Raw genomic sequence first — 14,092 nt, forward strand, 5'->3', positions numbered from 1 at the left:
TGAGAGCCCAGAAGTGAGCCCCCACACCTATGGACATCTAATCTTTGACAAAGGGGCTCAGACTATTAAATGGGGAAATCAGAGTCTCTTCAACAAATGGTGTTGGAAACAATGGGTTGAAACATGCAGAAGAATGAAACTGAACCACTGTATTTCACCAAATACAAAAGTAAATTCCAAGTGGATCAAGGACTTGGATGTTAGACCACAAACTATCAGATATTTAGAAGAAAATATTGGCAGAACTCTTTTCTGCATAAATTTCAAAGACATCTTCAATGAAATGAATCCAATTACAAAGAAGACTAAGGCAAGTATAAACCTATGGGACTACATCAAATTAAAAAGCTTCTTCACAGCAAAAGAAACCACTACCGAAACCAAGAGACCCCTCACAGAATGGGAGAAGATCTTTACATGCCATACCTCAGACAAGAATTTAATAACCAACATATATAAAGAGCTTGCCAGACTCAACAACAAGACAACAAATAACCCCATCAAAAAATGGGGGGAGGACATGGACAGAATATTTACCACAGAAGAGATCCAAAAAGCCAAGAAACACATGAAAAAATGCTCCAAGTCTCTGACTGTCAGAGAAATGCAAATCAAGACAACAACAAGATACCACTTCACTCCTGTGAGAATGTCATACATCAGAAAAGGTAACAGCAGCAAATACTGGAGAGGGTGTGGGGTCAAAGGAACCCTCCTACACTGCTGGTGGGAATGTCAATTGGTCCAACCTCTGTGGAGAATAGTCTGGAGAACTCTCAGAAGGCTACAAATGGACCTACCCTATGATCCTGCAATTCCTCTCCTGGGGATATATTCTAAGGAACCCAACATATTCATCCCAAAAGATCTGTGTACACATATGTTCTTGGCAGCACAATTTGTAATAGCCAAAACCTGGAAGCAACCCAGGTGTCCAACAACAGATGAGTGGCTGAGCAAGTTGTGGTATATATACCCAATGGAATACTACTCAGCTGTTAAAAATGGTGACTACACCGTTTTCAGCTCATCTTGGATGGACCTTGAAAAAATCATGTTGAGTGAAATAAGTCAGAAACAGAAGGATGAATATGGGATGATCTCACTCTTAGGCAGAAGTTGAAAAACAAGATCAGAAAAGAAAACAGAAGTAGAACCTGAAATGGAATTGGCATATCTCACCAAAGTAAAAGACTCTGGGGTGGGTGTGGGTGGGTGGGGAGAATACAGGTCCAAGAAGGATGACAGAGGACCTAGTGGGGGTTGTATTGTTATATGGGAATCTGGGGAATGTTATGCATGTACAAACTATTGTACTTATTGTTGAATGTAAAACATTAATTCCCCAATAAAAAAAATAGTACTAAAAAAAAAAAAAGAAAGTAGTAAATAAAATCTCTTGAGATTTAAATTGTCAAAAGAGAGAAAAAAAAAAGATAGACACCTGCGACTCCGGTGCAGGTGGGGAGTCGGGGTCTCAAACCGGGATCCTTACATTAGTTCTTGTGCTTTGTGCCATGTGTGCTTGCACTACTGCTTGGCCCACTCTTTGTTCTTTTATAAACCCATTTGAAAATTTTCCTGGGATAGACATCCCAGGAATAGAACTGCTGTGTGTAATATGCTTACTTGGTCACAGTAAGCATGGCCCAGGCTAGAGCCTGGTCCCCACTGTACTCAGTGTTCTGGTGTTTTTATGTTTCTGTCTTTTTATATGAAAAAAGTATTTAAAAAATAGGGAGTTGGGCGGTAGCACAGTGGGTTAAGCGCATGTGACGAGAAGCGCAAGGACCAGCGTAAGAATTCGGGTTTGAGCCCCCGGCTCCCCAACTGCAGGAGGGTGGCTTCACAGGCGGTGAAGCAGGTCTGCAGGTATCTATCTTTCTCTCCCTCTCTCTGTCTTCCCCTCCTCTCTCCATTTCTCTCTGTCCTATCTAACAACTCAATAGCAACAACAATAATAACTACAACAACAATGAAAAATAACAAGGGCAACAAAAGGGAAAAAAAAAAAACTGAGTCGGGAGAGTACAGTTCCAAAAAGGATGACAGAGAACTTAGTGGGGGTTGTATTGCTGTGTTGAAAACTGAGAAATGTTATCCATATACAAACTATTGTATTTACTGTCGAATGTAAATCATTAATCCCCCAATAAAGAAATTAAAAAATATATATAAAGTAGAACTGACCTGGAGTGGTGAAGCCCCAGTGATAACCAAGAAAAAGAAAAATAAACAAACGGGGCCAAGCAGTGGCACATCTGTTTAAATACACATATTACTATGCACCAGGATACAGGTTCAAGCCCCTGGTCCTCACCTGCAGGGGGAAAGCTTCACCAGTGCTGAATTAGGGCTGCAGGTGTCTCTCTGTCTCTCTCCCTCTCTATGTCCCCCTCCCCTTTCAATTTCTCTCTGTCTCTATCCAATAATAAATAAAAAAATATTTAGAAAAAGAAAAGGAGAGAGACATATCAGAATCTCCAGTGTGATGAGGGCTAGGTTTTATATCTGGGTCACATACTACAAAGCTCACATACTGTCCAGGTGAGCTATTTTTTGTGCTTATATTTGCCAATACCCTTGGCTATATGTTCATGAAGCTTTGATTTTTCTAATATGCTTTAAAAAAAATTCATTGTTCTTTATTATTCTGCTTATATTTTATAATTGACCATCTACACACACACACACACACACACACACACACACACACACACACATATTGTAGGACAGAGAGCAATTGAGAGGGGCTGGGAAGATAGGGAGAGAGAGAGGGTGGGGGGGTGGCATAGATAGTATAATGGTTATACAAAGTGACTCTCATGCCTGAGGCTCTAAGGTCCAAAGTTCAATTCCTTGCACCACCACCACCACCACCACCACCATAAGCCAGAGACAACAGTACTTTCCTCACTGCTCATGAAACTTTTCCCCCTGCATATGAGGAATGGGGTACTTGAACCTGGGTCCTTGCACATGATAATGTGTGGACTTAACCAGGTGCACCACCACCCAGTATCCCCCACCTCCACACACACACTTTTTTAATCAGAGCACTGCTTATGGTGGCATATGGTGGTGTGGGAGATTGAAGCTGGGATCTCACAGCCCTAGGCTGATTATTACATTCTGAAGTGAGACTTCCCCACACATCACCAACAAGTAGTTATACCAACAAAGTGTCCAAGAGTTCAAGTCAATTCTGATATTCACTATTTGCAGAAAGAAAGCATCAGGGTTCCATGGTCCTTCAAGACTGCTGCCACTCTCAGATGCCAGTCACAACATATATAGCCTGTACTTCTGACCAATTGGCTATAAATCAGGCCACTCCTCCCTGGGTCCAGTCAGTTTACCAGAGTGAGTCTACAACCATACCACCCTAAACCTGCCCAATCTCGTCTACCAGAGTGGCTCACAGAACTTAGAGAAACATTTAACTAGATCACTAGCTTATTATAAAAGAACATAACTCAGGAACAGCCTGTTGGAAGAGATACATAGAGCACAGTATGAAGGAATCTCTTCTAGCACCTCCACGTGTTCATCAAACTGCAAGTTCACTGGACTCTCTCCTCGTGGGCAGCTCTGGAGGTTTCATTACATAGGCATATTTGACTAAATCATTGGTCATAAATGATGATTCAACCTGCAGCCCTACCTTTACTCCTCCCCTCCCTGAGGTGGAGTTGTGGGGGTTGGGTAGAGGTGGGACTACAAGATTCACCCTCTAATCACACAGTAGGCTGGTTGCCGTGGCAACCAGTCTCCAGTTCAAGTCCTTTCCAAAAGTGACCTCCTAGCATAACAAAACACCTACTAGCTCTCCTCACTTAGGAAATTTCAAGGGTTTTAGGAAATGTGAATAATGATGGTGAACAAATGAGTATGAAAAGTGTATTTTAATCATCTGAGGTATCATGATATGAGTATCACACTTACTGAATGGCGGGAGCATAGTCAGGCCTGCTGTATGGCACAGCCCCAGCAGGCCAGGGCTAATTGCAAAGCAGAAAGTCCTAGACTAAACTGAAGCAATTTTTCCTTACATTGATAATTTGAAGACTTATTGGCTATTGAAAATACACAAATATTACCTGAGGACAATGGAGGAGGCAAGTCAAGCCTGCTGTATGGCACAGCCCCAGCAGGCTAGGGCTAACTGCAAAGTGGAAAGTCCTGGACTAAACTGAAGCCATTTTTCCTTACATTGATAATTTAAGGATCTATTGGCTATATTGCAAATACACAAATATTACCTGGGGACAATAGAAAGAGATCCCCAGGGGAAGTACATAGTGACAACAATTATGGGCAGTGAGTGTGACAAGACTAAAAATGGCCTAGGAGCGACGGCTGCTGTACCCATTGCGGGGCTTTAGAAGAGGAGCTACTTATCAGCACTGCAGCTTCTTGGTTAGCTGGACTCAGGCCAGGGGCTTGTGGCGTGGGTGTGAAGAGGTCCTATTTAGATGTGAAGAGGTCTTGTTGCTTGCCCTCACCCACAAACACTCTGCTTTCACTTGCAGGCATCCATGATGAGTGTTGGGTCATGTAGTTGAATAGCTAATGTTGGGATGTGTAAGTGAACTTGGCTAGGGGTTGGTGAACTTTCATATGTGCGGGGGTTGGCCAGGGGAGAGCCCCCATGGCATGTGCTTTGCAGTGGAGGATTTCTTTAGGTGGGCAGCCTACTATGATTTAGTTAGGCCCATCCAAGAATGGGTTAAGAAGAAAAGCTATTAGATTTAGCTCCAGAGAATAGTGTTTATTCATACAAAAGATCAGAACAGGGAGATGGTCAAAACACAGATGGTCATTTCAAGGGAACTTTCAAGGGGAAATTTAGACTACTCCAGACCCAGGAAACTTTCAAAGGTAGATTTAGATTACTCCAGACCCAAGAAACTTTCAAGGGGAGATCAAGATGAGAACTTTTTTTTTTAGAGAACTTTCTAAAAAAAACATACCTATACTAATAATAATGTTGCTTAAGGTTATTCCTGATGTTAATGAAAACAATTATTCATGATATCTGTATCCTTGATGTTAATGAAAATAATCTTACATAATGTCAACTATATCCGGGCAAAAAGTGTTTAAATAATAAACCTCTGCAGACAGAGGACAGAAAGAGACGCCTCTCTCCTACACCTGGAACAGCTGATGTGTCTCTCGCTTCATTCATCTAGCCGACTCCCCCTTTCCTTCAGGGACTTAATTACTTTCACCAGGGCTGGCTCCTGGCAACTGAATAATACTCAGGGATTGTGGCTCATATAGTAATTTGCTCAGTTGTGTGTGTAAAGTCTGACCATGTCATATGCTATTCACAGAGCTAGAGTATGTGAGGAGGAGGTGCTCTCCAGGCCTCTCTGGTTCACACTCTGGCAACTTGAGGATTTGACAAGGGGTGACTGTATAAATGGTATGGAACTTGGAAGATCAAATGGGAGTGACCGGTGTGTGTGTACATTTGTGCAAGGTCAATGGTGTTAGAAGCTGAGGGTTGGAAATCAACAAAGACCATATCATTCTACACATGAGTGAAATTTATTTACTATTTGTTATTTATTTATTTATTTATTTATTATTTATTTATTTTAGCAGAGCACTGCCAGCTTTGGCCTATGGTGGTGCTGGATATTGAACCTGGGATCTTTGGTGTCTCCGGCATGAAAGGATTTTTGGATAACCATTATGCTATCTCCCCAACCCATAATGACTACATTTATATCTGCCTAAATTTAATTTAACAACTAGTAAAAGAAAATGATTTTTCCACGTACATCTTATAAGGGAGCTAAGATACCTTAATGAGGGGGCCGGGCAGCAGCACATTCAGTTAAGCACCTATAGATGCACAAGGACCCGCCCAAGCATCTGGGTTTGAGCCCCCAGCTCTCCATCTACAGAGGGAATGCTTCAAGAGCAGATCATCAGGTGTCTATCTTTCTCTCTCTATCTCCTCTCAATTTCTCTCTGTTATATCTAATAAAATGAAAAAAAAAAAGGCTTATAAGAGCAGTGGATTAATAGTGCTGGCACTGAGCCCCAGTGATTACCCTGGAGTCAAAAAAAAAAATACCTTAATGATAAACCACTGATGAAGGAAATATAGAATAATGTTAATAGCTAGTACCGAGTCAGTCCTTCCAATGTTACAAACACACTGCATATATTTTCTTTTTTAATCCTCTCAGAAACTTTATGTGCTTGGTGCTATTATTATTCCTAGTATAATTAAAATAAGGAAATTAAGGTCTAGGTCAATCAAACTCACATAAATAATGATTGGAAGAGCCAAGATTAGAACTACAGTGTTGGAAAGGAAATTTTGCCCTATCACTACAGGTTCTTTTCAGGCTATTTGAGCAATCAAATTAACATTGAGCAGATTAGTCATGGAAAAAAAAAAGAATAAATTTAATTTCCTATCTAGAGAATCTATATGCATGTTAATTCCAAAGTAAATGGACTTAAAGTAAGATTGTTTTTCTAGAGCTAAGGAATGGGGTAAGGGCCTGAGACATAGAGGAGAGAAATGGGGGACTCACTTAAAGAGGTTATTCATGGCAAAACCCAGATACTCTGTAATAAGATGTTTTCTCTGTCATATAGATAAGTTTCTCTGGCAAAAGATTATTTCTGAGGACGAACCTATATGGATAATACCTCTCATTTCTATTCTCCTAGGTAGTTGAGAGAATGGTGAAAAGTTTCTTTTGAGCTTGCGGATCCTTGATTGATATTAGTTCAAGATAATCCACAGGTCAAAGTGACACTTTTTAAAACTGATTTTATTTTCAGAGCACTGCTCAGCTCTGGCTTATGGTGGTATGGGGGATTGAAATTGGGACCTCAGAGCCTTAGGCATGAAAGTCTTTTGCCTAACTATTATGTTATCCCCCAACTCTGCTATCTACGTTCCTCCCCCCCAAAACATGTCACATCTTGAATAAGGCTGCTCTTGGACATCTTGGGTGGCCTAATATTTAGAATTTAGAGCTTATCTTAGCCTATTCTACAACTTGTATCTTTGTACAACAGATAAATGGATTGTGGTGAGCTGGAACACAGAAACTAATCCTAAAACCAATGCTGATGCTGTCTGGATGATACTGGAAAGGGCACAACATTAGCAAGAGATGAACAGCAGAAAGCAGCATTCAAAAAAAAATCTTACTCCACATAAATACATATTTTTTATAGGCACTATTAGAAATGTACAATGACAGGTTCGAGCCCCTGGTACACACAAGTGGTGAAGCAGGGCTGCAGGTGTCTCTCTGTCTCTCTCCCTCACTCTCACCCCTTCCCTCTCAATTTCTGACTGTCTCTATCCAATAAAGATAAAAAAAAATTAAAAAAAGAAATGTACAATGAGGTCAATTAGATTTCAAAACTAAAACCAAAAGTCCTTTCAGTGAAAATATGGAGGTCTGTGAAGCCAGATCAGCCTCTTTTCTTTCGTTTCCCCATCTTGTTGCCCTTGTTGTTACCCTTGTTGTTGTTATGGTTATTATTGCCATTGCCGTTATCATTGTTGTTGGATAGGACAGAGAGAAATTGAGAGAGGAGGGAAAGACAGAGAGAGGGAGAGAAAGACAGACACCTGTAGACCTGCTTCACTGCTTGTGAAGTGACTGCCCCCCCCCTGCATGTGGGAAGCCGGGGGCTCGAACCGGAATCCTTATGCTAGTCCTTGCTGTGTATGCCATGTGCTCAGTCTTCTTTCTTAATAAGCATTCTTTTAGTGTGAAAGCATTTATTTTTCCAATTTAGATTGTTCCAATTGGATCTGTGGATTATTGTTGGTTATTACGCCAGGCCCCCTGCATTGCTTAACACTGTGGTCTATTTACATAATCATTGTTTTGTCTGAGATCCACTCTGCCTGCAAGGCATTGGTTTAATCCCCACTGGTTAGAACCTTCACAACAGCTGAAGACCCACCTTGCTGGCAGGGCATTGGTTTAATCCCCACTGGTGAGATGGAAGCTTTCCTTTTCTCTACCCACTCTCCTACGTATATCCTTTTCCGACCTACCACTTACTCCTCGGAAAATATAAATGCAGATGAATAAAGCCAGCATGGCACTGCGTTCCCACTCAGCCATGAGAGTTCCTGGTTCCACTCCCGTGTTGCTGAGTAAGCAGCAGCCTAGGTTAGCTCTGGTCGAATTCTCTCCAACCCGGAGAACACGTGCCTGGGAAGAAACACCTTCAGACTAGCCTGGCAGATTTCTTCTTTGCTGTTAACTTCTAAATTATGTTTAATACTAAATTCTATCTGACAGGTACCTCCAAGAAAGCACACCGCACAAGGAATCAACTCTCTGCCCTCCTTCAGATCTCAAGAAGCTGAACCTTCACAGACAAAGTACCCTTCGACCTTTACCTATTCCCTCCAGTAGGAGTTGTCAGTCCACTTCAGTTACAGGCAAAGCTGTCATTGAACCATCTTCCACAATAAACACAAAAGAATCCAAAGGACTTTTAGATCACAAAGACTCTCCAAGTGAAAATCCTTTCAAGGACAGTGGCAACCGAAATGAGTTTTACTTAGGAAATTACTCTCTGGCCTCCCCTTTACAGAGCAACAAAAGCCTAGAGAAAAAGGAATCAGAGCTTCATTTATACATTATTTCCACAACATCATCAATATTTCTGCACTTAAAAAGTTCATGGAACAACTATATTATAGTAAGTGTCCTCATAATTAACCATAAGTATTTTTTTTTTTTTGCCTCCAGGGTTATTGCTGGGGTTTAGTGCCTTTGAGAAAGAGAGATACTTGCAGCATTGTTTCACTGCTTGTGAAGGTTCCCCCCCCACACACATACAAGTGGGGATGGGGATTTGAACATAGGTCTGTCCCCAGGTCCTTGTGCACTGTAATGTGTGAGTTCAGATGGGTGCACTGCTGTCCAACCTCTTTGTCTAAACATTTAATTAATTTATGAGAGTGTGAGCAAGTACACAAACACTGCTCAACCATTGATGGAGTTCAGCTCATTTTACATTTGTGGCTCTTGTGTGGTGTTGGAGATCAAATTCTAGATCTCATACATGTAAGGCATTCTGTCATTGAACAATCTTCCTGGACCCAGTTAATATATATATATATATATATATATTTTTTTTTATATTGTTTTATTCCCTTTGTTGCCCTTGTTGTTTTCTTGTCGTAGTTATTATTGGTGTCGTTGTTGTTGGATAGGACAGAGAGAAATGGAGAGAGGAGGGAGGACAGAGAGGGGGAGAGAAAGACAGACACCTGCAGACCTGCTTCACTGCCTGTGAAGCAACTCCCCTGCAGGTGGGGAGCCGGGGACTCGAACCAAGATCCTTATGCCAGTCCTTGCGCTTTGCGCCATGTGTGCTTAACCTGCTGGGCTACTGATGGTAGCCCAACTCCCATCAGTTAATATATTTTTATATGACTATAATGACACAAAATAAAGTGATAATAATATGGCTCTTGAGTAGTTGGATGTAAGGTTTAGGAAAAGCAGGGAGTTTTTACCTTTTACTTCATATATTTCTGTATTGACTTGAATAATGCTGGTAATTTTATTCTAAACAAGTAGATATGTTTAAAAATTTTAAAGCTATACAGAGAAAAATTCTCTGCTATTATCAAATCTTAAAATTAGTTACATAAACAAATCATGACAAGGACTGACATGGGGGAGCCCCTGGCTCCCCACCTGCAGGGGTGTCGATTTGCAGGTGGTGAAGCAGGTCTGCAGGTGTCTTTCTCTCCCCCTCTGTCTTTACCTCCTCTGTCCATTTCTCTCTGTCCTATCTAAAGGCGACAACATCAACAACAACAACAATAATAACTACAACAACAATGAAAAACAATAAGGGCAACAAAAGGGAAAATAAATAAATAAATATAAAAAAACAAATCTGTACTATTGAAAGGATTAAAGAATAGATATATGCAGGGATAGACAGCATAATGGTTATGCAAAGAGATTCTCATGCCTGAGGCTCCAGGTTCAGTCCCCTGCACCACCATAAGCCAGAGCTGAGCAGTGCTTTGGTAAAAAAAGAAAGAAGGGAAGAAAGAAGGAGAGATAGAGAGAGAGAAAGAAAGAAAGAAAGAAAGGAAGGAAGAAAAAATATATTGACTAAAAGTGGGGGAGTGACTTTCAATAAACAAACAAAAAAGCTAACTATTGTCACTTTCTCCTTTCAGAAAGCTACTCTTTCACAAGATCCTCTGTATGGTAGTGAGCTGAGTTCTGCTATTGGAAGTCAGAAGCCATATAGGTAAGAAGTGCTGATACAATAGAGTTGATGGGAGACATGTTCTCTCCTTTTGCCTCTCCTAACCCTATGTGCATCTGTCACATTTATATCTCTATCTCAACTGTCTGCCCTGAACATAATGCCAACAAACATAATTGCCCACTGCATGTCACCTCTTTTTAGTCTTACAAAAACATTAAGATCAGCATCTTCAGTCTGGTGTCTGATGTTCTTGTGTTTTAGGACATGATGTCATGATCTCTAGATCATGCAGACAGAGCCCTTATTTCCTGTCTCTTTAATCACTCATCATATCCAACAATTCACCTATTGATTTATTGTGCATATTTAATATATCTGGATAATATCCACTTCTTTCCACTGCCATATGTTAAGATTAATAATCATCTTTGCTTTTTTGTTGTTGTTGTTAACAATTATCTTTGTTTTGAATTTCTCTGTATTTTCCCAGCTGGCTTCTTTCATTTTTGCCTCTGTGTAGATCATTCTTCATTACAACAGAGGAATCCTTTGCTCATATAACTCTTCCCTTCAAGTCACTGAATGGCTACCCACTGCCCTTGTGCCGGGCTAGCTTTGTGGGCGGGAAAGAGACGACCAGGGACTCATGGCTGAGTTGGGAACGCAGTTCAATCTTTATTGATGAGTGGGGATGCAGTGCAATCAATCTAATCTCCATTCATTAGAAAATCCTGTCCTTTATATCTCCTGAGGCGGAAGTGTCAGGTCGGAAGAGGATGTACGTAGGATACGGGGTGGGGAGAAGGAAAAAAGCGAGAACCAGTGGGGAATAAATCAATGGGGATTAAACCAATGTGGGTCTCAAACAAAACAATGATTATGTAAATAGACCACAGGGTTAAGCAATGCAAGCAAACCTAACGTGATGATCAAAACAGAAGGAGTCTTAGAAGCAGACCAACACCCTTGGGGAGAAGATCTAAACTCTTTCAATTTACAGAGATCTTCCTGATGTCTCTTTTCATTTTCGACCTTTTTAACAACTATGTCCCGCCCTAGTCCCCTAACCCAAATGAACTAGCATTTCTCAGAAAGTTTCCTGCTTATTTTATTTTTAAAAGTGGAAGACATTTTTTTAAAAAATATTACTACCAGGGCTATCACTGTACAATGAATCCAGTGTCCTCCTGAAGGACATCCTTCCCCTTCCCTCCCCTCCCCTTCTCCTCTCTCTCTCCTCCTTCTCTCTCTCTCCCCTTCCCCCCTCCTTTATTTTCTTTCAATTTCATAGGACAGAGAGAAATTGAGAGGGAGGGGGAGGTAGAGGAGGATGGGAAGAAGGCTACACCTACAGACCTGCTTCAGTGCTCTTGAGCAGGAATTAGAACCCAGGTTCTTACACACAGTAATGTGTGTGCTCAACTGGACACACCACTGCCTGGCCCCTTCCTGCTTGTTTTCCCTCTGAACCTAACATGGTGGCACTTATTCTGGAGCATATATATATATATATATATATATATATATATATATATTTATTCATTTATTCCCTTTTGTTGCCCTTGTTGTTTTATTGTTATAGTTATTGTTGTTGTTATTGATGTCGTTCGTTGTTGGATAGGACAGAGAGAAATGGAGAGCGGAGGGGAAGACAGAGAGGGGGAGAGAAAGATAGACACCTGCAGACCTGCTATAACTCTCACTTTGTAGATGTGTATTTGGAATAAATGAGTTAATTTTATCAGAGCACTGCTCTTCTTCTAGCGTTTGCCAGAGCACTGCTCTGATGATGGGGATTGGATTTTTGGTGCCTCATGCATGAAACCCTTTTGCATAACCATTATGCTATATCCCCTGCCCTGAAATTTATTTTTTGAAAGCAAGGACAATTTTGCCACTTTTTAATTTTTATTATTTATTTATTTATTTTAGAAAGGAGACTTTAACAAAGCCGTAGGATAGGAGGGGTACAACTCCACACAATTCCCACCACCTGGTCTCCATATCCCATCCCCTCCCCTGATAGAGCACTGCTCAGCTCTGGCTTATGGTGGTGTGGGGGACTGAACCTGGGACTTTGGAGCCTCAGTCATGAGAGTATCTTTGTATAACCATTATGGTATCTCCTTCAGCCATTTTCTTAAAAAAATATTTATTTGGATAGAGACAGCCAGAAATTGAGAGGGAAGTGGGTGATGAGGAAGAGAAATGCCTTCAACACTTCTGCATGATTTACAGATTCCCCCCTGTAGGTGGGGGCTGGGGGGCTCGAACCTAGGTCTTTGCATATTGTAACATGTATGTTCAGTCACGTGCGCCACCACCCAGCCCTCTAATTGTGCCTCTAATTCTTGACTGAAGACAAGCACATTTCTTTTGTGAAGTTGATTCCTAAAGGCAATATATTATAAATATACTAGAGAGAGATGCAGTATGTGCTCAAAGTATAAGAGAAAAGATATTTGTCTGCAAGGCGCCTCTGGTTTAAAAGTAGTAAGATATTCTTTGAGACCATATTAGAATTCTTTTACAATGTGAATTCTGTAACTTGACCATTGTGAACATATACACAGCACATCAGATATATTACATGAAAAGCTTTTCTAGCATTACTAATGTAAGGCACGACTTACATTAAATGAATAAGTGGAGCTTATTATATCAAGAATCTTTGCCATATTATTTGGGTGCATTTTGTTTTCTAGCTCATGAAAATGTGGAATACCTGATAATAGTACTATAACTTCCCCTATTATTCATAAATTTAAGAAGGAAGCTTTCTAGGACTAGCCCTTTAACACTGGTCAAAGGAAGTTTGTTACTTGTACAAAGCAAATATTCTGAATGTTTACAGAAATTATGATCATGTAAAACTTCTCGGGAGCCGGGCGGTAGCGCAGCAGGTTAAGCACAAGTAATGCAAAGTGCAAAGACCAGTTTAAGGTTCCAGGTTCGAGCCCCCGGCTCCCCACCTGCAGGGGAGTCGCTTCACAGGCAGTGAAACAGGTCTTCAGGTGTCTATCTTTCTCTCCCCCTCTCTGTCTTCCCCTCCTCTCTCCATTTCTCTCTGTCCTATCCAACAATGACAACATCAATAACAACAACAATAACTACAACAACAATGAAAAACAACAAGGGCAACAAAAGGGAAAAATAAATATAAAAGAAAAAAAAACTTCTCTGTATAAATATAGACTTTTAAGCCTAACTTGAATTTATGAGATCTAAATTGATACATGCATTGATTTAATATTAAATTTCAGTTTGTTTTTTACACCAGAGTACTGCTCAGTTCTGGCTGATGGTAGTGCTAGGGATTGAACCTGGGACCTTGGAGTCTCAGGCTTAAAAGATTTTTGCATAATAATTATGTTATTTCTTCTATACAGTATGAAAATATTAGTGTGTCTAAAATGTTTTATTTATTTCTTTTTTCTTTCCTCTTTTTTTGCCTGCAGGGTTATCGTTGGGGCTCAGTGTGAACACTACTAATCCACTGCTCCTGGAAGCCATTTTTTTTCGTTTTTTTAAAAATTGGATAGCACAGAGAAATTGAGAGGAGAGGGAAATAGAGAGGGGGAGAGAAACCCACAGACTTGCTTCACCACCTGTGAAGCGAGCCCCCAGCAGGTGGGAGAGCCAGGCTTGAGCTGGGATCCTTGCTTGGGTCCTTGCGCTTTGTATTATGTGTGCTACCACCTTATTTTATTATTCTGATGGCAGATTGACCAGAGCACTGCTCAGCTCTGGCATATGGTGGTGATATGGATAGAGCTTGGAGCCTCAGGCACACTAACACTGTGCTCTAACACACTGAGATGTTTTTTGTTGGCTCATTAAATGT

The 14,092-nt window shown here is 40.8% G+C and overlaps 1 protein-coding gene across 1 annotated transcript in view; it reads left to right on the plus strand.

The window, feature by feature from the left end:
- The window catches only part of C7H12orf56 (chromosome 7 C12orf56 homolog), an 80,652-nt gene that overhangs the window by 38,670 nt on the left and 27,890 nt on the right, over window positions 1-14,092 (plus strand). Inside the window, exons 5-6 of the mRNA XM_007516885.3 lie at window positions 8,304-8,709; window positions 10,214-10,287. Coding sequence (XP_007516947.2) covers window positions 8,304-8,709; window positions 10,214-10,287 — 480 coding nt within the window. The remainder of the gene's footprint in view (window positions 1-8,303; window positions 8,710-10,213; window positions 10,288-14,092) is intronic.

This window comes from Erinaceus europaeus, chromosome 7 (assembly GCF_950295315.1).
Source record: "Erinaceus europaeus chromosome 7, mEriEur2.1, whole genome shotgun sequence".
Lineage (NCBI taxonomy): Eukaryota > Metazoa > Chordata > Mammalia > Eulipotyphla > Erinaceidae > Erinaceus > Erinaceus europaeus.